The 25,516-nt window shown below is 37.1% G+C and overlaps 1 protein-coding gene across 2 annotated transcripts in view; it reads left to right on the top strand.

The window, feature by feature from the left end:
- Positions 1 to 17,188, top strand: part of LOC123520009 (zinc transporter ZIP9-like) — a 55,439-nt gene extending 38,251 nt beyond the window's left edge. For both annotated transcript variants that reach the window (XM_045281797.1, XM_045281796.1), the window contains exons 5-7: positions 4,708 to 4,793; positions 5,166 to 5,300; positions 16,783 to 17,188. In XM_045281797.1, the coding sequence (XP_045137732.1) occupies positions 4,708 to 4,793; positions 5,166 to 5,300; positions 16,783 to 17,001 (440 nt within the window). In that variant the 3' untranslated portion in view covers positions 17,002 to 17,188. The remainder of the gene's footprint in view (positions 1 to 4,707; positions 4,794 to 5,165; positions 5,301 to 16,782) is intronic.
- Positions 17,189 to 25,516: the final 8,328 nt, after the last annotated feature.

Raw genomic sequence — 25,516 nt, 5'->3', positions numbered from 1 at the left:
CATCTTTATAGCTATCTTCTGGATCTGTTCTAATCTTGTTATATCTTTTTTCAAGCTTGGTGACCACACCACTGCTGCTTATTCCAACTTGGACGTATCATGCTTGTAATAATTTTTTTCATCATATCTTTGTCCATGAATTGAAATGTCACTCTAATATCAGTCAGTGTTTTATATGCTAATCTAAATACCTTACTTAGGTGCTTTTCGGGGTTCAGATTTTCCTGTATAACCACTCCCAGATATTTTTCCTCTTTAGTCTTCATTATTTGATCCCATCAGATAGTTCCATACCAGTCTTCTCTTACTCTTTCCTAATTCCATTACATGACATTTCTTGGCATTGATCTCTAACTTCCATTTCTTACTCCGCTTGTAAAGTTTATTAATATCTCCCTGCAGCAGCAAACAGTCCTCTCGGGTTTTGATTACTCTAGCAATTTTGCATCATCAACAAACAAATTAGTATAACTGGTTACCCCATTTTGTATGTCATTTGCATATACCTGGGACATAGTATGAGCTAACCTGACCCTTGTGGCACTTCACTTGTTACTTTACCCCAAGATGAGTATGTATCTCTGATCACAGTTCTCATCTCTGTCCTTCAAGTAATCCCTTATCCAATCTAAAAAGTTCCTCTCAGTCCTCCTATCCTCCCTAACTTCCAAAGTAGGTTGCCATGAGGGACTTTATCAAAAGCCTTTTTATGTCCAAGTACAGTAAGTCTTTGTTATATGGTACATATGCGTTCCTGAAAACCTTACCGCAAACCAAAATTACCGTATACCGAACCCATGTAATGATAGGGGATGTGTTCCAGCATGTCGAAAGTCACCCCTACAGACTTGAAAATACATGAAAATAGTCATGTAAAATAATGTAAAGTATTGCACAATAGAAATAAACAAAATGTTTTTATTTACCTTTCACTCGCCATGTATTCTATCAGATGATGTCCCTTCCGAGGCTAAGGGACAGTAGGGATTTCAGCCCGTACTCACCTTCCGCTGAGTGGGCAGACAAGGCTCTGCTCTGCAGATCCATTACATTCTCCCCAGCTTTTTTTTATAGCTTCATGATTCTTTAATACTGTCCAGACTGTCAGCTGGGCTAGGCCCAAGTTTTGACTTGTGGTAGACGTACCTTCTCCTTGCTCTTTCCTCTTCAAAATGTCTAATTTTACCTCCAGTGTCAGACTACTCCTCAATTGCTTGGCCTTTTCAACTCCAGCAGTGTCTGCAGAATGTTTTGGAGCCATTATGGGTGCGTCACTTTGCGTTGTGATAATAATATCAACAAAAAACATGACATAAGATTTCACTTGTGTTCAGTGGGAAACGGGAAGAGACTGATTGTTGTGGTGGCGTGGTGGCGCTACGGTACGGTGTAAACAAAACACTTGCGGATACCGTATCTATGAATTTTTCTTACCGTAAATAGAATCGAGGTAGTAATTACCAAACATCGTAACAGTGAATTTACCGGATAACGAAGTACCGTATAAGGAGGACTTACTATATACTGTGTCCACCCATCCATCCCTGCTCTCTAGTCCTTCTATTATTTTTGAGTAGAAACTTAATAAGTTCGACACACATGACATTCCTGTCCTGAACCCAAATTGTCTGTTCGATATAACTTGTTCTTCTTCCAAATATTTAACCCAATTTTTTTTTATAGCAATTTCACATATCTTCCCCACAACACTTGTAAGTGATACCAGTCTGTAATTTAATGGCTCAGTTGACTTTCCTCCTTTGAATATTGGGATTATGTTGGCTCTCTTCCATTCCAGTGGTATTCTCCCTTCTTTTAATGAACTTGTAACTATTTCCCAAATTGTATCTAACAGCTGTTCTTTACATTCCTTTAGTGCCCAACCTGACACACCGTCTGGCCCCATTGCTTTTCTGACATCCAAATTATCTAGTAATCTTCCAGTATCTTCTTTGTGCACTATAATTTCCTGCAATCCTTGGCAATGCAATGTCCTATTTGGTTCTGTAAATTCCTCTTCTTCATTGAACACAGTTTTGAAACTCTCATTCATTATTTCACTCATTTCCTTTGCTATTTGGTGTGTCTTCTCTCATTTAATTATTTTTCTATTGTTTATTATTCTCCATTTTACCATTTATAAACTTGTAGAAAAGCTTGGGTTCATCTTTGCTTTTTCGCACATCTTTCTCAAGGTTTCTTTCTTCCTCTCTCCTTACTCTAATATATTCTTTTTTTTTTGCATCCTTTTACTACTGTTTGCTGTTTTCATTTCTGTTTTATTTATTTTCTTCCAAGCTTTATCTTTTTATTTTTTTCCTTTTAGCTTCTATACATCTGGCATTGTACCAAACGTTTATATGTACTTTTCTTTACTCTATATAGATAGGTGCGTGTTTCTTCACTCCTTCGTGATATTTTTGTAGGAATATTTCATATTTTCCCTGTATTGTCCTTGCATTCATTATGTTCCTCCATTCAACATCAGCAAAAAGTCTTTTTAACTTTTCAAAATCTGCTCTTCTATAATTTAATATCTTTTTGGTAATTTTCTGTATCTTATCCCATCCTCTTCCTGCATTTCTAATACTAATGTTACAAGATCACTTCTTCCCATTGGACCAAGGTATTGTATGCTGGGAGGGGGCTTTGGCTTCCTTGTGAATACTAAGTTAAGCAACAATGGTTCTTCTTCCTCTCTGTACCGTGTTGATTCTTTAAAAAAATTAATCAAATGTATTCACCATAGTCAAATGTAACACCTCCTCGCTCCACGATCCAGCATTACCTATAACTTCCACCTCTCTCCAGTTTACTCTTTTACAGTTAAATTCTCCTACTAATAATATTTTTTCCATCTCCTGTGTGTGTGTGTGTATGTGTGTGTGCGTGTATTTACCTAGTTGTATTTACCTAGTTGTAGTTTTACAGGGCCTGGTCTTTATGCTCGTGTGGCCCCGTCTCCATATCTACACTTATCCAATTTTTCTTTAAAACTGTGCACACTCGTTGCTGACACCACTTCTTCACTCAAACTATTCCACGTCTCAACACATCTTTGTGGGAAATTATATTTTTTAACATCTCTCAGACATCTTCCTTTTCTCAGCTTTTTACTATGCGATCTTGTGCTTCGAATGTCATATTCTTCTCTCAGGATCAGTTTCTCATTATCCACTTGGTTCATTCCGTTGATCAAATTATAAACTTGTATCAGATCCCCTCTCTCCCTTCTCTGTTCCAACGTTGGTAGATCCATAGCCTTTAGTCTCTCCTCATATGTCATCCCTTCAAATTCTGGTGCCATTCTTATAGCTATTTTTTGTAGTCTCTCCAACTTCCTTATGTGTTTCTTTTTATGATGGGTCCACAATACTCCTGCATATTCCAATCTGGGTCTTATTATAGTACTTATCAATTTCTTCATCATTTCTTTGTCCATGTAGTGAAATGCTAATCCAATATTCCTTAGCAAATTATATGTATCTGAAAATTCTATCAATATGGCTTACCGGTTGATTGTTTTCTTCCATCGTCACTCCTAAGTCCTTTTCCTTTTTTACTTCCTCCAGTTCTGCTCCATCTCCCATCTTATAGATTCCCACAGGTCGTCTTTCACTCTTTCCCATTTCCATGACATGGCTTTTGTCCGCATTGAATTCCATTTCCCACTTTTTACTCCATTCCCAGATCTTATTTAGGTCTTCTTGCAGTATTTCACAAACCTCTTTTTGCTTATAACTCTGCACAGTTTCATATCATCCGCAAACAGATTTGTGTACCTGTTCACTCTTTCTGGCATGTCGTTTATATATATGAGGAAAAGTATTGGTGCTAATACTGACCCCTGCGGCACTCCGCTGTCTACTGCTCTCCACTTGGACTTCATATCTTTAACTACCGTCCTTATTTCTCTCCCCCTCAAATAATTTTCCTTCCATCTCAATGTGCTTCCTTTGTGTGTGTGTGTGTGTGTGTGTGTGTGTGTGTGTGTGAGGACTAATCTATCTGTTCTGGTTTGAGTCATTGTTTTATATGTAGGGGCACTGAGCACAAGCATCCAAACGTCACTATCTTCCACACGGCTTTCTCAGGATTTGCGATACGACTTAATTAAGTTTGTCACTATATTAAAAGTATAGTTTACTGCACCACACCCAGACACTCTACACACACACAAGTCCACAGCTCCCTGGCAATTGCTGAGGAGCTTAATGGCTACTCATGAGACTCCATCTAACCCGGCAGCATCCTCCTGAAGCACCATTGTCAGCAAACTCACTGACACTGGTGACCGACTCATACATTTAAGAACAATTACAAATGCATCGGTTACAACAGTTAACGTATTATTTAATTATAAATGTAAGAAGTAAAATATGTGTTAGTACTAAATGTATGTCTGTGCTATTATACAAGTTATAATTACATATATGTAATACAACAACCATAGATTCCCACACTGAACCGGTGAGAACAGATGTTGAACTCAGCATGTTTTCCTTGGAAAAAAAAGGGATGTTCACTTATAGGAACTTCTCGCTAACATCAGCCCTGCTCTCACAGCTGTGTGTAGAAACAAGGAAAAGTAATGATATACAATTCATACCCTGATATACCAGTATATTTTATTAATTTAATTGAAATTGTAAATTACTATCATTCTGATTGAAAAACAAAAGCAACTCTTACTTTGTTCATCAACAGTGGATGGTGTAGCACTGGGTGCAGCAGCAGCATCATCACACACAGATGTTGAGATGATTGTCTTCTTTGCAATAATGCTTCACAAGGTCAGTGTTGAAGAGTTCTGAGATCAGTAAGGCAGTCTATCACAACTTCACTCCTAACATGTTCTTCTAAAGCATCTTTCAGCAGTGAATAGTATATAGTCAACTCTTGAATTCTTTTATTCATACATTGTATTTCATGGATGTTGGTCAATTCATACTGCAAAATTTATAACACCAGAGTCTAAAATAAGAAAAATATCAACTGTAAATATTGAATATAAATATGTAAATATTTTTATGATAACAATATCAGTTTTTGTCCATACAGTTTACCATTTTATTTATAAGCAAGTTAGGGGATAGATAGATGGAAGGAGGACAATATTATTTATCTATATTTTTCTACTTACTGTCCTTCATCTTTGCTGACAGGCCCCTGCTGCTTTTGGCCTTGTGACCTTTCTCTTGCATGAAGGTCTAGACAGAAACAAGATCCGTCGTCATCTATTGATATTTGCTCTTGCTGCTCCAATTGGTGCAGTCATAACATATTGTACCATTGTAAAGGTGAGTGGTATTAACCTGTAATATTATTCTTCATTACTTAATGTCATGCTTTTTATATCAGCTGAGCTGTGTTAGAATTTTTTTTTTTTTTTTTTTTTTTTTTTTTCTAACACAAGTTGAATGTTTGATGTAAAAATGATGGTATTTATTGTATGTACAGGAAAACTTTGCTGTCTCTAATTTCATAACATAAGAGTGAACTTTTATTGGACTTTAGAAGCTAATGGAAAATAATTTTTTGTTTGTTGAAAAAGTTGTGATGCTAAAGATGGTCAAACTCGGTAATATCTCTGTTAGAGTGGCTGTGAGTGATGTGGGTTAGTATTTATTTATTTATTTATTTATTTATTTATTTTATTTATTTATTTATTTTTTTTTTTACTTGTTTTTCAAGGGGTTCTGATTGGTACAGTTGAATCATGCGTGTTTTGGGGCCCAAGGGGTCTCCAAGCACACGGGTTCAAATTGTGTCCACGGTCTGAGTGTAGGTTGGGCTTCCTCACTCAGGGTGAGGGTTTCCTAGTGGGTGGACTTTGAGATAGGAGGTACCCTAAAAATATATCCCCTTTAGCCCATAAATTTCTGTGAAAAGCCCACATGCTGTTAAAAAAAACCCAGTAACAGATATGGCCAAAAAGAACAGGATCCACTGAAGGTACCAGCCCCTAAAGATTAAGTTTAAGGATCATCAAAATTATACAGAGCAGTGTCTTAAAACTTTCCTCTTGAAAGAGTTTAAAAGTAATATGTAAAAGGATATTCAACATGAAGAGAGTTGCAGTTTATCACTAAAAGGGATAAAAGACTGCAATAACTTGTTAATTCTTGCATTAGGGAGGGAAATGTTACAGGAATGAGAGAGAGAGAGTAGATCAAGATAACAAGAGATGCAACCTGGCAGCAAAAAGGAAGCTAAAAAAACTCAGAGCAGAGAAGTTGATAAGATGAAATGTTTTTAATCTCTCTCTCTCTCTCTCTCTCTCTCTCTCTCTCTCTCTCTCTCTCTCTCTCTCTCTCTCTCTCTCTCTCTCTCTCTCTCTCTCTCTCTCTCTCTATATATATATATATATATATATATATATATATATATATATATATATATATATATATATATATAATACTAACCCTATCGTGCCCAATTGGGCCCGAAATAGCCGCGCTATAGCCGAAAATGCGATAGCGGAATTGATCTTGGCAGGAAGGCGGTTTTGGCCAATGAGCGCTCAGATATTCCATTACGTCATGGTGGGATGCGTGATAGCAGGCAACTGAGGTCGCGATAATGAAATTTTAGCAGCTTTTCATGTGTGCACGATAGCAATAAAACGCGATAGCCAAAGTCGCGATAGCCGAGGGTTGATTGTATATATATATATATATATATATATATATATATATATATATATATATATATATATATATATATATATATATATATATACAGGCAACCCCCATTTAACGAAGGTTCACACAACGAAATTTCGCTATAACGAAGGTTTCATTTTACTACCATCTGCTCATTTAACGAACACCAAACTCGCTTTAACGAAGTTTTATCCAGGTAATTTTTTTCCAAATTTGAAAGCCCCACTGTATCATGCAAGCTGACAGGCTTTTGAATACATCAGGAGCTGCTGGTACTAAGGCCTGCCTCAGGAGAAATCCTGAGACACCTGTAGAATAAAGATCAAGATCAAGCCTCTCGTGGACAACACAGGCTCTGCCGATACAAAGGCCTGACTAAGAAGAAATTCTGTGTCACCTGTAGCATCAAGATCAAGATCAAGATCACACGCACCACTCACTGCCCAGTCAAAACATAACAGCGTCACCAGCAGCTCATCTTCCTTAGTTCAACTTACCACCAAAACACCCTGCAATGTGGCCTAACGTTCCTAAGAAGACCAGGAAGTGTCTTACTCTCGAAGTGAAGCTGGGTATTATTCACAGACAAGAGAAAGGCCAGAAAACTAATAACATTGCTTCCCACCATCTTGACTCCATCTACTGTCTACTATTTTCAAGTCAAGAGACTCTATTAAGAAGGCTAGTGAGACCTCATCTTCCTTGCAAGCTAAAGAACCACCAGAACTCGTGACTCTACAATGGATAAAATGGAAAGCCTTGTGGAAATGTGGTACATAAGTTTTGTATGCAGTACCATGATGCGCACTTTGTTTACATTCCACAGGTTGCCGGTTAGTGTATTTCCGTTTCACTCTCCCTCCCTTCATAAAGTTAAGATCATCAACATTATAAAGTTACGTACATACATACATTAGTGTACATTATAATGGCTTAAATTAAACTACCTAAATGTTTAACTTCATAATTTTTACTTTCATTAAACCTTTTACTGTACTATGATGCACTCTCACTTTGCTTACTCTCAATGGAAGTTCAAATCAGGGGTTAAACTTGTTATAATCAGTTCACTTAATGAAGTTTCGCTTAACGAAGTGATTTTTAGGAACGCAACCCCTTCGTTAACGGGGTTGCCTGTATATATATATATATATATATATATATATATATATATATATATATATATATATATATATATATATATATATATATATATATATATATATATATATATATATATATACAGTGATCAGTCGTTTATCGTGGTTAATGGATACCAGAACCCCCACGAAAGGTGAAAAACTGCAAAGTAGGATTTGCCCCTCCTAGGAATTTTGGTGTATATGTATGTGGGTACCAGAATGTTTATGATATGTAAACAGTATTTATACTTTACATATACAGTATTTTACTTAAATTTATTTAATTATAAAACCTTATACAGTAATTATACATTTACTCTCTCTCTCTCTCTCTCTCTCTCTCTCTCTCTCTCTCTCTCTCTCTCTCTCTCTCTCTCTCTCTCTCTCTCTCTCTCTCTCTCTCTCTCTCTCTCTCTCTCTCTCTCTCTCTACAATATGTAACATTCACCCTCTTCTGCCCTCTTTGATCATAAAAAAATTTCACTTTTTTCACTGATGGTCATCATCTTCCTCTTCCTCTTGTGCTCACTAGAGGAAGCTTTCGCAGGGGGCTTAGGCAGCATTGTAAGGGCTTAACGAATCACTACTTAAACAAAAAAAGTTATCACGAACACAACACTAAGATACAGTATGCAAGACAGTCTACAGCGTGGACGAGACTGGCAACATACAACCAAGGCCCATGGAATAGAAGGTCAAGCTATGAGGCATTCAAAATGGGTCTAATATGAGCATCAGTGACGTCAGTGGGTTCACAAGTGGTCACAGCGGAGACGTTGGTTCAGTTAGCAAGCTGCCTGGTAGGTGTTCACATGCTTCTCTCTCTCCCATTCTCTCTCTGTTCCCCACCAACATCAGTCACAATGCCGAGTTGTGCAGTGCATGACTGTTTTAATTATCAGTAGTATATAATATGTAGTATGTAGTATGTGATAAATGAAAACCATTATTTTTTTTCCTGGTAATTTTGCACCTTAAGACATTAGTAAATTTCTGATGTCTAGTTATTGAGAAGTCCCCATTCAGTTACTTGTGTAGATATAAATTGCCTCTGTTATATATGTAACATAAAAATTAAATAATAATAATGATAATAATAATAATAATAACAAAAACAGCAACACGATATTAATATTAATAATAATAAGAGCAAAAGTTTAATAATAGTAATAATAATAATAATAATAATAATTGATAACAGCAAGAGTATTGATATCATTAAATATGATAATGATACAATGGTCAAAGAGAGAGAAATAGAGTGCTCTGACAGTTGGGGGAGAGAGAGAGAGAGAGAGAGAGAGACCTGCTGGCAAGTAGAGGGTGTGGGGCAGTAATAGGAGGCAGAGAAGCCTTCACAAAACTTGTCTCCTGTGCCAGGGAAGTATGATTTGCTCAGCGGGCAGAGGGAGAGCGTGAGGTTTCCGTGCAAGAAAGACACGTCCTGGGAAGAAGCTCCCCTGTTGGTGAACCCGCTGATGTCACTAGCTCCAGCTCTTTTCCCCTTAGAGCTGCACGTAGGTCAACCTTCTATTCTATGGGCCTTGGATACAACAAGGGAAGATGTTGGGTGAGGCTGCATATGTATACGAACAATACATGTACAGTGCTTTACGTACATTGTCGTTGTTATTACACACCAACTTACCGAATTACTGTACAGGTAACTCGATTTATGCGATAGATGCGTTCCAAGAGGCATCACGTATATCAAGATTCACGTAAAACAAACATGTCATTCTCATAAGAAACAATAGATAATAAGGGGGATGCGGGATGTGGTCCCCCAAAATTCGTACAAAATACTCTCTTTATGTGGCTAAATTAACATGTTTTTATTATTTACCATTCTAAATACTAGAAGTGTATTTAAAGTACAAGGAAAAGCAAGAAATAATAAGAGAAAGCAAAAAATGATAAGAGAAAACAACAAAACAAAGAATACGTAAACACAACACTCACTGCGTCACTGCCTTCACCACTCACACCACAGTCAGTCACCATCTTCCTTTGAGCTTTACCACTTTATCAAAAATCCACTTATCAAAAATAACCCCACATGCAGAAGAAGATGAAGGACGTTTTGGGGCCATCTTGGTGAATTATAGGCAGATTGAAGAGATTCCGTCTCAGTGCTGGCAGACTGCAAATGAGGCACGAGAAGAGGAAGGAACAGCGGAGCTCCCACCTATCAGCCAGCTGCGGAACTCTCTGGTGCACAGTTTGAAATTGTGTTTTGCGCTTAGTTTGAAAATGCGGTTGGGCCAAATTGCATATAAGCAAACCGATCGTGCAAATTAAATTAATTATAATATTTTTTTGGTCGCGTAATAACAAAAACGCGTAAATTAAACATGTTTAAATTGAGTTACCTGTATATATATATATATATATATATATATATATATATATATATATATATATATATATATATATATATATATATATATATATATATATATACAAAATTTGATACAAATTGGTAATAATAACTGCTGATAAACAGTAATCAATACACACACACACACACACACACACACACACACACACACACACACACACACACACACACACACACACACACACACACACACAGTCCAGTCCAAGTGGGGAACAGTAGACAGCGGAGTGCCACAGGGGTCATTATTGGCACCAATACTTTTTCTCGTATATATAAATGACATGCCAGAGGGAGTGAACAGCTACATAAATCTGTTTGCGGACAATGCGAAACTGTGCAGTCATTAAACAAAAAGAGGATTGTGAAATACTACAGGAAGACTTAAACAAGATCTGGAAATGGAGCAAAAAATGGGAGATGGAATTCAATGTGGACAAAAGCCATGTCATGGAAATGGGAAAAAGTGAAAGACGACCAGTGGGAATCTATAAGATAGGAGATGGAGTAGAACTAGAAAAAGTAAAAAAGGAAAAGGACTTGGGAGTGACAATGGAAGAAAATAATCAACCGGTAAGCCATATTGATAGAATTTTCAGAGAGCGTATAATTTGCTAAGGAATATTGGAGTAGCATTTCACTATATGGACAAGGAAATGATGAAGAAATTGATAAGTACTAAAATAAGACCTAGATTTGAATATGCAGGAGTTGTGTGGACTCCCCATAAAAAGAAACACATAAGAAAATTTGAGAGACTACAAAAAATGGCTACAAGAATGGTTCCAGAATTTAAAGGGATGGCATATGAGGAGAGACTAAAGGCAATGGATCTACCAACTTGGAGCAGAGAAGAGAGAGAGGGAATCTGATACAAGTTTATAAATTGATTAACGGAATGGATGAAGTGGATAATGAGAAACTGATCCTGAGAGAAGAATATGACTTTAGAAGCACAAGATTGCATAGTAAGAAACTAAGGAAGGGACGATGTCTGAGAGATGTTAAAAATTTAGTTTCCATAAGATGTGTTGAGACTTGGAACAGTTTGAGTGAGGAAGTGGTATCAGCAAAGAGTGTACATAGTTTTAAAGAAAAGTTGGATAAGTGTAGAAATGGAGACGGGACCACACGAGCATAAAGCCTGTAAAACTGCAACTAGGTAAATACAACTAGGTAAACACACACACACACACACACACACACACACACACACACACACACACACACACACACACACACACACACACACACACACACACACACACACACAAGTCTGGAAAAGGAAATCAAAGAGTCTGGGGAGAAAACTTTGGGCCTTGCTGAAATTATAGATCAACAGATCATAGAAGAGAAGATTGCTGAGAAAGTGGTGAAGGTTATTAAATCAAATGAGACATTGGTGAGGGAAACTGTAGACAAAAAGAGATGTGTGGTGATATTTGGTGTGGAGGAGGATAAGACACCGAGTAAAATGGAGAGAGAAAAACATAAAAAGGTGATAAATAATATCATTAATGTGGTGCAGGAGGAGGAAAAGACCTAGTACAAGAAATAGAGGACTTCCATAGAATTGGAAAGTTCACAAGAGAAGGTATGAGGCCAATAAGAATCAAACTTAAGTCACAAAAGGATGTAGATGAATTGGTGGAGAAGTCATGGAGGCTAGCCCAGCAGGAAACAACAAGGAAGATTTGGTTGAGAAGAGATCTCGGTGAAAAGGAAAGAGAAATGTTAAATGAGTTGAGAAAGGAGGCTTTGAAAAAAATGAAGAGAGGACAGAAGAGGAGAAGAAAGAGTTTTCTGGAGAATCTTGGATATGAGACTGAGGAAGTGGTTCATAACCCAGAAAAGTACAGCAAGAAAGGACTAAAGAAACTTACGTATGAGCGGAATGTAATGTATTCCAACATAAATGGAGTGATATCGGGATTTTAGAACTCAACGATTACTTGAGGGACAAGAACCCAGATATTGTGGGTCTTACTGAAACAAAACTGAGAGAGGAGAAGACCTGATGATGGTTGGAGAAGGAAATATAATGTTTGGAAAAGAAATAGAGTAGGTAAGATGGGAGGAGGAGTGATGTTGCTGGTTAAAAAGATATAAAGGTGGATCAAGTGAAAGAAGGTATGGGAAAGGCAGAAGTGCTAAAGATCAGAGCAGAAACTAATGAAGGAAAAAGAGGCACTACATAGTGGTGTACGTACCACCTAAGACAAATGCATGGTCAGTACAGGAATATGAAGAAATGATAAGTGATACAGGAACATGTCTGGAAGAAATGTTGGGTGGCTGTGAACGAACTATAATGATGGGAGATTTTAATTGTAAAGAGGTGTGTTGGGAGGACTGGTCAATGGAAGGATCAGAGACAACATGGGGAAATACACTATTGACACTGGCAATGGAAAATGTGTTAACTCAGTGGGTCAAAGAAGATACTAGGTTTGGAGGAGAGGGAGCATCGTCAAGACTGGACTTGGTCTTTAGTACAGAGCCAATGGTCATTGAGGAGATGAGGGTGGAGTGCCCTTTAGCAAAGAGTGATCATGCAGTTTTGGAGTTCAAGGTGATAGACGAAGAGAAATCTAGAAGAAATGAAGAATATAAAGTGGGAAGATGGAATTATGCCAAGACAGATTTTGGAAACCTAAAGAAATTCTTTCAAGAGACAAATTGGATGAAATTCAAGAGTGCTAAGGAGCAAATGAAAAGTGGAAGGAATTTATAAAAATATACAAAGAAGGTGAGAAAAATTTGTACCAATAAGACAACATAGAGAAGTTGGAAAGCAGGACTGGTTTAACGATAGATGTGAAAAGGCTAGAACAAGAAAAGAGGATGCATGGAAGAGGTGGAGAAGGAAAAGACGGATTAAGCAGTGGGAAAGTTACAAAAGAGCAAGAAATGAATATGTGTTGATTAGAAGAGAAGAAAGAAAGAAACAAGAAAAGGATATAATTGATAAATGTAAAGACCAACCAAGGCTTTTTACAGACATGTGAACAACAACATCAAAAATAGAAAGTATTGAAAGTTTAGAAGTAAATGGAGTATGCAGTGAAGATCCCAGGAAATGGCAGAGGCTATGAATGGATGCTTTCGGAAGGTATTCACAAAGGAGACTGCTTTTGACAAACCACTGGTAATGGAACAGAAAGGGATTATGAAGGAGTTTCAAGTAACTGTGGAGGAGATCAAGAATATGATGGGGAGTTTAGAAGTGAGAAAAGCTGTGGGACCTGATGGGGTATCAGGATGGATTTTAAGAGAATGCAGGGAGCAACTGGCAGAAAAAGTTTGTGAAGTAATTGATGCCTCATTAAGGGAAGGTGTAGTGCCCCAAGACTGGAAAAGAGCTAACATTGTCCCAATCTATAAATCAGGTAACAAGAGAGACCCATTGAACTATAGACCAGTGTCACTTACAAGTGTGGTAGCTAAGATGTGTGAGAGGGTGGTGAAGAATAGATGGACAGACTTCTTGGAGAAAAATGACATACTTTGTGAGTGTCAATTTGGTTTTAGAAAAGGGCGTTCATGCACGACAAACCTGATATGTTACTATTCGAGGGTGATAGATGTAATACAGGAAAGAGATGGTTGGGCTGATGGAATATATCTGGATTTAAAAAAGGCCTTTGATAAGGTACCACACGGAGACTGATCTGGAAACTTGAAATGGTAGGAGGAGTGCATGGCAGTTTACTAAAATGGATGGAAGACTTTTGGTAGGAAGAGAAATGAGAACAATAATTAAGGACAGACCATCAGAATGGGGCTTGGTGGAGAGTGGAGTTCCACAGGGATCAGTGTTGGCACCAGTAATGTTCGCGGTCTACATAAATGACATGGTGGATGGGGTGTCCAGTTATGTGAGCCTATTTGCAGGCGATGCAAAATTGTTAAGAAAAGTGAGATGTGACAAAGATTGCGAACTACTCCAGGAAGACTTGGACAGAATATGGAAATGGAGCTGTACATGGCAAATGGAGTTCAACACGACAAAATGCAAGAAAATAGAGTTTGGCAAGAGTGAAAGAAGAATCAGGAGTATGTACAAGATAGGAAATGAAGACATAAAAACCAGTCATGAAGAAAAAGACCTTGGGGTGACAATTACCAATGACCTATCGCCAGAGAGACATATAAACAAAATAATTGGAGAAGTATTGAACTTATTGAGGAACATAAGAGTGGCGTTCGTATATTTAGATGAAGAAATGATGAAGAAAATAATTACTGCAATGATAAGACCGAGGCTTGAATATGCAACAATACAGTGGGCTCGAACTTAAAGAAACACATAAGGAAACTAGAGAAAGTACAGAGGGCTGCAACAAAATGGTGCCTGACTTAAGAGATTTGACTTATGAAGACAGACTGAAAAGAATGCAACTTCCGACCCTGGAAAACAGAAGAAAGGGAGACCTGATAGCAATATACAGAGTGATGATTGGCATGGAAAAATGGATAGGGAAGATCTGTGTATGTGGAATGAAAGAATGTCGAGAGGGCATGGGAAAAACTAAAATGGCCACTTATAGGAGAGATGTGAAAAATATAGCTTCCCTCATAGAAGGGTGGAAGCATGGAATAGTTTAGACGTGGAAGTGGTCAACGCAAGGAATATTCATGATTTTAAGAAAAAGCTGGACATTAATAGATATGGAGACGGGACAACACGAGCATAGCTCTTTTCCCGTATGTTACAATTAGGTAAATACAATTAGGTAAATACACACACACACACACACACACACACACACACACACACACACACACACACACACACACACACACACACACACACACATTACATAGCGGGGCACTATAACCAACAAATTTAATAGAAATTATTAATAATAACAAGTAATCAATAACTGGCAATGAATTTATTGCCCTTTTTAACTGATAAATCAATAAATGCAATAATAATATTGGTATTTTAAGTTTTAAAAAATCTATAAATTCTAATTTTTGAGGCATTGAATAATACTAAATTTGCTCTACTCTTATGAATTTTTAGAAAGATCCAAAGTCAAGCATTTTGTGACTTCCGTGTGTGAACTGATTTACTTCCATGAAGACATGGAAAAGTGAAAGCTGGTACCTGCTGTATGTATTAAGTATCAGTATAGGAATGAGTAGGACAAGAAATTTGTTTAGATTAATGATAAGTGATAAGAAGAGAGGGGTTGACAGGACAGAACCCTGAGGAACACCACTGTTAATAGATTGAGAAGAATTGTGACTGTCTATGACAGCAGCAATAGATTGGTCATAATAAAAGGTAACTTATGATGAAGTTGCAGAGACAAGGATAAAAACCATAGAATGTTAATTTGGAAATCAAAGCTTTGTGCAAGACTTTATCAAAAGCTTTTGATATGTCTAATTTATTAATAACTTTTGTTATCTCAAAGGCAAGAGTAAACATTTCACCAAAATCCTTAAAAAAGGATGACCAAGACTCAGTAAAGAAAACTAGATCACCAGTAGAGTTGGCTGCACAGACCCAATACTGGCAGTTAGATGGAAGGTTGTGAAGTATAGATGTTTAAAAATCTTCCTGTTGAAGAAAGAGATATACTCCAGACATGGGCAAATAAGACCCCTATAGAGAGAGAGTAGGTGTGTGTGAGAAAAAGCAGTGGAGGCAACTCAGAACGTCTAGCATCGTATAATCTATTTAGTGAGAAACAAAGTGTGAAATATACAGTTCAGATAATCATTAAAGAACAGACTGAAGATATTCTTTGAATAGGATGGGGGACAGTTGAGTTTTGTTGAAGAAGACTGGATAATTACCTGGAAGGTTGTGTCAGGTTGATAGATGAAGGTATTGTTTTTTTTACTTTAATTTCTGAGGGGTTGAACATCTGAGAAAAGTTGTGGTAAAGTAGAGAGCAGTGTCACCAGCATGGGAATGAATAGGGCCATGAATTTATTTACATCTCTGATAGATAATGGAAAAAGACTTGATGATAGATCAGTAACTATTTATTACATTCATGAGTATTGTTTAAAATTCTATCATAAAAACTCAAAGTATGCTCTATTATTAAGTAACTGTGACAAAAAATCTTCTTTAAGGAAAGTATTCAATGAACATTTATGTTAATAAATGACTTCAGATATTGAAATTTTGAAAAATTACCATCACCTGAAGTCTCTTGGTATATGAAATTAATTCAGCAAATTATTGAGCTGATAAGTCTATGGTTACCAGGAATTAATTTAGTGTCCATTTGTATACCCACTCTGCTAGCAGTGCAGCCTACCAGTAGTCTGGGACATAATTTCATAGTATTTGGTGTGCCATCTATATGTTTAGAATTTCATCAACTCTTGGCAATGCCAAATTTAAACTGGTGATGCAATGTTATATATATTTGAAGAAATCTGGGATTGGTAAAGGAGTCCTGGTGGCACTTTTATTGGACTAGCTTGGCTCTCAACCATTCCAGTATATTGTGGTCTCACTCTTATCAAGTTTTGTCTTTCATATAGATATTTATTAATCTATTCAGAGTTTTGATTAATGGAAGTAACAAGGTTTATAATTTTTCAGAGTGGTACAGAAACTTTCTCATCATCACACAGCACTGGTTTGGCCATGCTTTTTAGTGCCGGCACCTTCCTCTACGTGTCCACCGTTCATGTCCTACCAGAACTTACCAGTCACAGTCACGAGGGTGTTGGCAACACACACTTTTCACGCAAGCAACTTTCTGCTCTCATCTGTGGCTCTTTATTGCCACTGATGCTCACCTTTGGCCATCATCACTAAGCCCTTGAGAACTGTTGTGCTGCTGAGTGATGACTGTCAGGTTTTTGAGCAGCATTTGATGTTGCTGAACTGTTATGTGATAGACTTTGTTTCTTTAAATTTTCTCTCACTCCTGAGGAATGTCATTGGGCATTATTGTGGAATCATATGAACACTTGTATGAAAAATATATCATTTTGTCACCTTATATGCTTGAGTACAAGTCAACCTTTGATAGAAACAATACCAATATTTTAAGCCAGTTATGTACATATTTTTCACTTTAATGATAAAAAATTAGATAACGGCATGAATTTGATGATGAAAAGTTTCATACTAAATTTCCAAAGATTCTTATACTATTTAATTTTCTAAGATAAAAATTTGGCAAATATGTTGATCATGACCAGGTATGTCTTTCTAAACAAGTTTGATTTTTTCTGTTTGAAATGTGATGCTTTTTCAAAAGATTTTTTGTGCATACTCCTGAATACAATTTTTTTGCTCAGTATCAATCAGATCAATATAAATAAATTCATTTATAGGACTTGTATAAATAAACAAACCAGCTTTTGAAAGCATCAAATATTTAACAGAAAAAATATATATATTTTGTTCCAAATGATAAAAAAAACTAAAATTGAACATGAAGGATGGTGTGTTGCAAGTCCGACTTCTCCAAATCAATGGCAAAAGCTACATACTATCTTGACACAAAGGCAAATGTAAGACTGCTTACACCTTTACAATTATTAGACTCATATTCATAATTTATGGTCAGGGACTGCTGTGCTCAAGCAAATGAACAAATGCTATTGAAATATGCAAATTCTGCACATTTTGTGACTTAGCACATGAATACGAGCTCCAGCCATGCTGTCTAAGGTTACCAATTTTTTTATTCATTTATTTTTTTTTTATTTATCTATTTTTTATGCAAGAAGGAAGACTGCCAAGGGCAACAAAATGTAAAAAAAAAAAAAAAAAAACACTGGAACTTCAGGTTATGTAAAAGGTTTGAGAGTCAGCCAAAAGCCTGGGACAAATGTCTTGACACCTCTCGCTTGAAAGAAGTCATGTCGTAGGAAGACAATTTTTTTATTTTTTTATTTATCTACTTTTTATGCAAGAAGGAAGACTGCCAAGGGCAACAAAATGTTAAAATAAAAAAAGTAAAAAAAACACTAGAACTGCAGGTTATGTAAAAGATTTGAGAGTCAGCCAAAAGCCAGGGACAAATGTCTTGACACCTATTGCTTAAAAGAAGTCATGTCGTAGGAAGACAGAAATACAGAAGCAGGTAGGGAATTCCAGAGTTTACCAGCGAAAGGTATGAATGATTGAGAATACTGGTTTACTCTTGTATTGGAGGATTGGACAGAATAAGGATGAGAGGAAAAAGAAACTCTTGTGCAGCAAGGCTGCAGGAAGAGGGGAGGCATGCAGTTAGCAAGATAACTAGAGCATGGAAATAGCAATATAAGATAGAAAGAAATGCAACATTTTGGCAGTGAGAAAGAGGCTGAAGACAGTCAGTCAGAGGAGGGGAGTTGATGAGAAGAAAAGCTTTTGATTCCACCCTATCTAATAAAGCTGTATGAGTGGAATCCCACTAAACATGCAAAGAGTACTCCATACATGGATGAATAAGGCCATTGTACAGAGTTAACAGTTGGAGGGGAGAGAAAAACTTGTGGAGATGTTGCAGAACACCTAACTTTATAGAAGCTGTTTTAGCAAGAGATGAGATGTGAAGTTTCCTGTTAAGATTATGGGAAAAGGCCAGACCGAGGATATTCAGTGTGGAAGAGGGAGGCAATTGAGTGTCATTAAAGAAGAGGGGATATTTGTTTGGAAGGTTATGTTGAGTTGATAGATGGAGGAATTGAGTTTTTGAGGCATTGAAAACTAATAAGTTTTCTCTGTCTCAATCAGAAATCTTAGAGAGATCAGAAGTCAGGCATTCTGTGGTACCCCAGCATGATCTGTTGACTTCCTGAAGGGTTGGTCATCTCTGAAAGGATGTGGAAAGATGTAGGGTGGTATCATTAGTGTAAGAGTGGATAGGGCAAGAAGGTTGGTTAAGAAGGTCATTAATGAATAACAGAAAGAGAGTGGGTGATAGGACAGAACCCTGAGGAACACCACTGTTGATAGATTTAGAAGACAAGCAGTGGCCATCTACCACAGTTGCAATAGAATGGTTGGAAAGGAAACTTGAGATAAAGTTACAGAGAGAAGGATAGAAACCGTAGGAGGGCAGTTTTGAAATCAAAGCTTTGTGCCAGACTATCAAAAGCTTTAGCTATGTCTAACACAACAGCAAAAGTTTCACCGAAATCTCTAAAAGAGGATGACCAAGACTCAGTAAGGAAAGCCAGAAGATTACCAGTAGAGCGACCTTGACGGAAGCCATACTGGCAATCAGATAGAAGATTGTGAAGTGACAGATGTTTAAGAATCTTCCTATTCAGAATAGATTCAAAAACTTTAGACAAGCAAGACATTAAAGCTATAGAATGGTAGTTATAGGGATTAGAACAGTCACCCTTTTTAGGAACAGGCTGAATGTAGGCAAACTTCCAACAAGAAGGAAAGGTAGAAATTGATAGACATAGTTGAAAGAGTTTGGCTAGGCAAGGTGCATGCACGGAAGCACAGTTTTTGAGAACAATAGGAGAGACCCCATCAGGTCCATAAGTCTTCCAAGGATTTAGGCCAGCAAGGGCATGGAAGGGAGGAACAAGCCCAGATTCATCCAAAGTGGAGTTGTCAGCAAAGGTTTGAGAGAAGAGTTCAGTTTTAGAGACAGATGAGATGGCAGTAGTGCCATCAGGATGAAATAAAGGAGGGAAAGATGAAGAAGTAAAGTAATTGGAAATGTTTTTGGCCAGATGCCAGAAGTCACGAGGAGAGTTGGAATTTGAAAGTTTCCAACATTTTCTATTTATGAAAGAGTGTTTGGCAAGTTAAAGAACAGACTTGGCATGATTCCGGGCAGAAATATAAAGTGCATGAGATTCAGGAGATGGAAGGCTCAAGTACCTTTTGTGGGTGACCTCTCTATCATGTATAGCACCAGAACAGGCTGTGTTAAAACAAGGTTTAGAAGGTTTAGGTTGAGAAAAAGAATGAAGAATGTACACCTCCATGCCAGACACTATTACCTCTTATGCGTTCAGCACACAGAGATGGATCTCTGACACGGAAATAGTAATCATTCCAGGAAAATCAGCATAATACCTCCTCAGGTCCCTCTAACTGGCAGAGGCAAAACACCAAAGGCATTTCCACTTAGAGGGATCCTGAGAATTGGATTGGATTGGATTGGAGAAATAGGACAAGAATACAGAAATGAGATTGTGATCAGAGGAGCCCATGGAGAAGATAGAGTAACAGCATAAGCAGAAGGATTAGAGGTAAGGAAAAGATAAAAGAATGTTGGGTATGTCTCAAAGATGGTCAGGAATATGAGCAGGGTGTTGCACCAGTTGCTGTAGGTCATGGAGGATAGCAAAGTTGATGGCTAGTTCACCAGGATGGTCAGTAAAGGGAGAGGAAAGCCAAAGCTGGTGGTGAACATTGAAATCTCCAAGGATGGAGATCTTTGTGAAAGGGTAGAGGGACAGAATGTGCTCCACTTTGGAAGTTAAATAGTCAAAGAATTTATTATAGTCAGAGGAGTTATGGGAGAGATAGACAGCACAGATAGATTTAGTTAGAAAGTGACTATTGAGTAGTGGTGGTGGAAAACTCGGAAGATTCAAGTGCGTGGGCATGAGAGCAAGTTAAGTTGCTGCGCACATAGATGCAACATCCATCTTTGCAGGAAAAATGAGGGTAGAGAAAGTAGGAAGGAACAGAAAACAGGCTGCTGTCAGTTGCCTCAGACAGCTGTGTTTTGGTGAGGAAAAGAAGATGAGGTTTAGTAGAGGAGAGGTGGTGTTCTAGAGATTGAAAATTAGATCTAAGACTGCGAATGTTGCAGAAGTTAATGTACAAAAAGTTGAGGGAGGTATAAAGACATTTTAGGTTGGCACCGAGAGAACAGTCCAACTTGGGGACATTTCTGGTCCCCTCCGCAGAGGGGGACTCCAAGGCTGGATTTGGAGTCGCCATTTTGAATTTTGAGTTTTGAATGAAGGGTGGGTGTGTGGTAAGTGCATGTAGTTTTGTGTGAAGAAGGGAAGTTGTCTTTAGTGGGCAGGCTATGACTGCCCCTTAGAGTTGTGAGGCACAAAGGGAAACGTTCAGCAAGATCACAACTAGCTTTAATGGAAGGTTCACAACATCCCTTGAAGTAGTGCTATTAAACCAATATGTATACACCTTCAAAGCTGAGCTCAGTGTCATGTCAAATACAGGGCATGGCAGGTGTTGTGCCTTTTGTAATGGAACAAAACGAAAATAAAGGATTTTGCACAACATTTTATTGGTATTTCCATATTTATTTTCATCTGAAGAAATGGTAGAGGTGAAGAACAGTTAGATCCAGACCTGGTTATAATCAACTTATTAGCTAAAAGAAAAATAAAGTCTTTATCTGAAATAAGCGAAGCAAAAGTCTTACCTATTATGGCTAAGTTCAAGTGTGGTATAATGGCAAGTGGTGACTTGGACAGATGAAATCTCATGCTGAGGTGCCAAAAGTATGTAAAATGACACTGAGACTGCTACACTCACTTGGACTTTTATGAATTTTAATCCTGGCATATTAGAGATCTTAGATAGTTTAAGAACTGTATAGAATAACTATTTGATTGTTATTGTATGACTGTCTTGATTTTAATGAAATTTTAAATGTAGTCCCAAGACATCTTATGAATGTATATGAAACATACAAAAAGTCCAAGAAAGTGTATTGGAAAACAATTATCATTATGTTATACTTATTTCTGTTGATGTGCAGTGCTTTGTACATGTTGGTGTCATTTACCTTGGTGCTGATTTTATGTGTGCCTCAACAGGATAACATTGCCTACCTTAAATCTTCATTTTTTGTGTTCATATTGTACATGTCCCATATTTATCCATTCCTACAGCTTTCTTGTCACTTCCAAATCTCATTGTTTTTTCTTTCTGTAGGTCAACCATAATCAGTCTATTCTTCTTTCCCTTATTCGCATTGCAATTTAGAACTCATTTGCATATTCATCTGCTTAACTGTGAATTTATTTTTATCAGAATATTCAAATTTTTTTTATAAAGAAAATTACATCATCCTTCCTTCATTTGCAAAGAGCTCACAGAAAGGCTAGTGTTTTTTTTACTTTCTTGTTCATTTATTTATTCATATTTGCATAATCATTTGCTTGATAGGAATTTTTTTCATCCATAAATTTACTTTTTTTTTTTAATGAAAAATCACAATGCACAAAAGAGAGGTTAGTGGTTAGTGGTAAGTTCTCAGGTGAGGCATACCATCTCTGACTCTAAAAGTCATTTAATTTATGAAGAGAGATTCATTATGAGAAAAAAAAAAAAAAAATTCTTAATCACTACAAAGCACTGCTTTACTGTACCATTGGCCTGAAGAACTCTTAATTACCATGACTATCCTACATTCATGTATGAAGTGCTTTGTCAAAGAGGTTAACTCCTGCATTAAGGTATTGGACAGAAGAGTCCTAAATCATATGTAGTGAGGCTGTAAGATGAGGGGAAGCATATTGTTAGCAAGATGGGAAGGAGTAGCATGAAAGTAGTCATTTTTAGCACATCAATATATCTTTTGGCATGAGGCTCATGTAATGTATTTGCAGTTGAGAGAAGGTATAGTCCTTACACAAAGATGAGCTCAGAAAAATATTGTGTACATCTGCACTAAACCATCACATTCTATACACCACTGGTGTCTGTCCCCTGACCTTCTCTGCTCCTGGTACACTTAAGATTAATATTGTATCCAACTACCGTTATCTTTTTAAAGCAGTTCTTTAATTTTCCCCTCTTTGCTTCTGAATCATGTTCAGTGGGCTATTGACAAAAAGAATACCATCTCAGTCAAAAGATGTCTTCTTTGCTACACCTTTATATTGATTAAATTTACTCAAATCCTGTTTTTAAGTATTTTGATAGAAATAGAAAAAAAATGAGTGTTCCTATCAGAATACAACTACAGTACATAGGTAGTGATGTTTATTGAATTAATTAGTTGTATGTGCTGGTGATTTGACAAAAAGCTTCTTGCAAGAACACAAAAAGTCAAGATTATTAGGGGCTTTTTTTTCAGTCTAAACTCTAATAACTAGGCAATCCTAAAGATATTTAGTGTAAATCTCACAAAGGTTCCCCATTGCCAGTTGTCAAAGATAAGTCAGAGGGGGCTTGAAACAATTATTATTTGTCAATTCTCTTCTCTTCAAGATACACAAATTACTATAAGCTGAAAAAGCAGAATCAGACGAAAGATTTATGAACGAAAGAGATAAAAGAGTGAAGTTAGTGATTAACTCATACATTTGTAAGATCTAGAGTAGGTCTGAGAATAAGTTGTGCAATAAAGCCATGAAAGGTGATAAAGTATGCAGTTAACAAGTTTAGAAGAGCAGTAAAACCCTATTTATAGAGTCACAGTAATCATGACAAGACTATTGCAAGAAAACTTTTGGCCTTTTTGTGGCATTTCATCATGTGTTGTGTCACAATAGTGGAACACTAGTAGTCACTGTGAGGTAACTGCATATGCATCATAACAATTGTATTATTGTGGAGTTACAACAGCTCAGTGACATCATGACTGATTGAATTTTAAGTTTTAAGTCATTTTCCAGCCACAACAACAATGTAGTGTCTTAACAAGAGTCATAGTAGTGATGCGATGTCATCAAAACTAGTACCAACAGGATGAGTGTGTGAGATGTAAGAAGAGGCAGTGACCAAAATCTGCATCTTCTTTAACCACAAAATTGTGTTCCAATGTTCTTCATCTTTGACCTGCTGCACATCAAATTCCACTGGTGTATCATGTTGGTTATTTTTGGAGTGCAATGTTCTTTCTAGCTGCTGGGTATTGTCTGTGGGGCACATCTAACTCTCATGCCCCTTCGTTTGCAAATACCTATGTGTATCTGGTTTCTTGAGAGGCATGACTTATGGTTGATGGTGACAGCTTATGTGAATGCCAAAATCTGTGTGTGTGTGTGTGTGTGTGTGTGTGTGTGTGTGTGTGTGTGTGTGTGTGTGTGTGTTTCACTGTTTGATCTGCTGCAGTCTCTGACAAGACAGCCAGACATTACCCTACGGAACGAGCTCAGAGCTCATTATTTCTGATCTTTGGATAAGCCTGAGACCAGGCACACACCACACACCGGGGCAACAAGGTCACAACTCCTCGATTTACATCCCATACCTACTCACTGCTAAGTGAACACGGGCTAGATGTGACACCCAAATATCTCCACCCGGCCAGGGAATCGAACCCCGGTCCTCTGGCTTGTGAAGCCAGCGCTCTAACCACTGAGCTACCGGGTGTGTGTGTGTGTGTGTGTGTGTGTGTGTGTGTGTGTGTGTGTGTGTGTGTGTGTGTGTGTGTGTGTGATCTATCAGACAATTTGTATGTATTTCCAACAACACTATACTCTCAGATATATGCACATCAGTGAATATATAGCTTTCTTGTGACATTGTTGTCTTGACTCACTCATAAGTCCATTGTAGAGACATCCTTAGACATGTTTAACAAATGTTAAAGTCATTTGCTTTATTTTGAGACATCTTTGGCAGTCATGATGTCATGATACTGTTGTGACAATTGCTGTGGTATCATAACAAATTTTGTCATGATAACATCATGACGGATTTGTGATGCCAATGATAGCTGTACACATCACAAAAACATCATGATAATGTAATGATAAAGATATGTTTAGTACAAAATTTGCTGAGTTCCACAAGTTTTTAAGACTTAAATTTTGATGACAGTTCAAAAGTATGCAATGACTGTCCAGGGTCATGATACTAGACCACAATCATACATCATGATAGCACTGATTGTTATTAAGAGTGCTGTACTGATGCTTATTGTGGCTTAACCAGGAATATAACAGTAGAAGATAGAAAAGTGTAACTCTTAGAACTTAACTGAATCATTTGATGGAGTGTTATGTATGTGCAATGAAGAATATTAGGAAATGGGGAAAATATTCAGGCTGTCCATGATGTCAATGACTGAAATGTTTCTTGTGACCAAGGGAATAAATTAGGCTAGCTAGTGGCCAAGGTATAGATTAAGTTATTTTCTGAAGTTCTCTTGACCAAAGAGAAATATATTTCCTGTGAAAATTTATTAATTGCCCATGTATTTAAAATATAAACCATATTGTTTTCATAAATATATTTACTTAAAAGTTTTATACAAAACATAATTTTTGTGGTTATACAGTGGAAATGTAATATTCAACCTTAATTTGTTCCATATGGCTGTTCAAGTACCAAAAGTTTTGACTACTGATACCTATAAATCAAGTAATTCGTTCAAACCTGAGCATAACCTTATGTTTACAAAAAATTCAATGTAATTCTTTTTAAAATTTTC

The sequence above is a fragment of the Portunus trituberculatus genome, chromosome 46, assembly GCF_017591435.1.
Source record: "Portunus trituberculatus isolate SZX2019 chromosome 46, ASM1759143v1, whole genome shotgun sequence".
Classification (NCBI taxonomy): domain Eukaryota; kingdom Metazoa; phylum Arthropoda; class Malacostraca; order Decapoda; family Portunidae; genus Portunus; species Portunus trituberculatus.
This window is presented reverse-complemented; position numbering and strand designations above follow the sequence as displayed.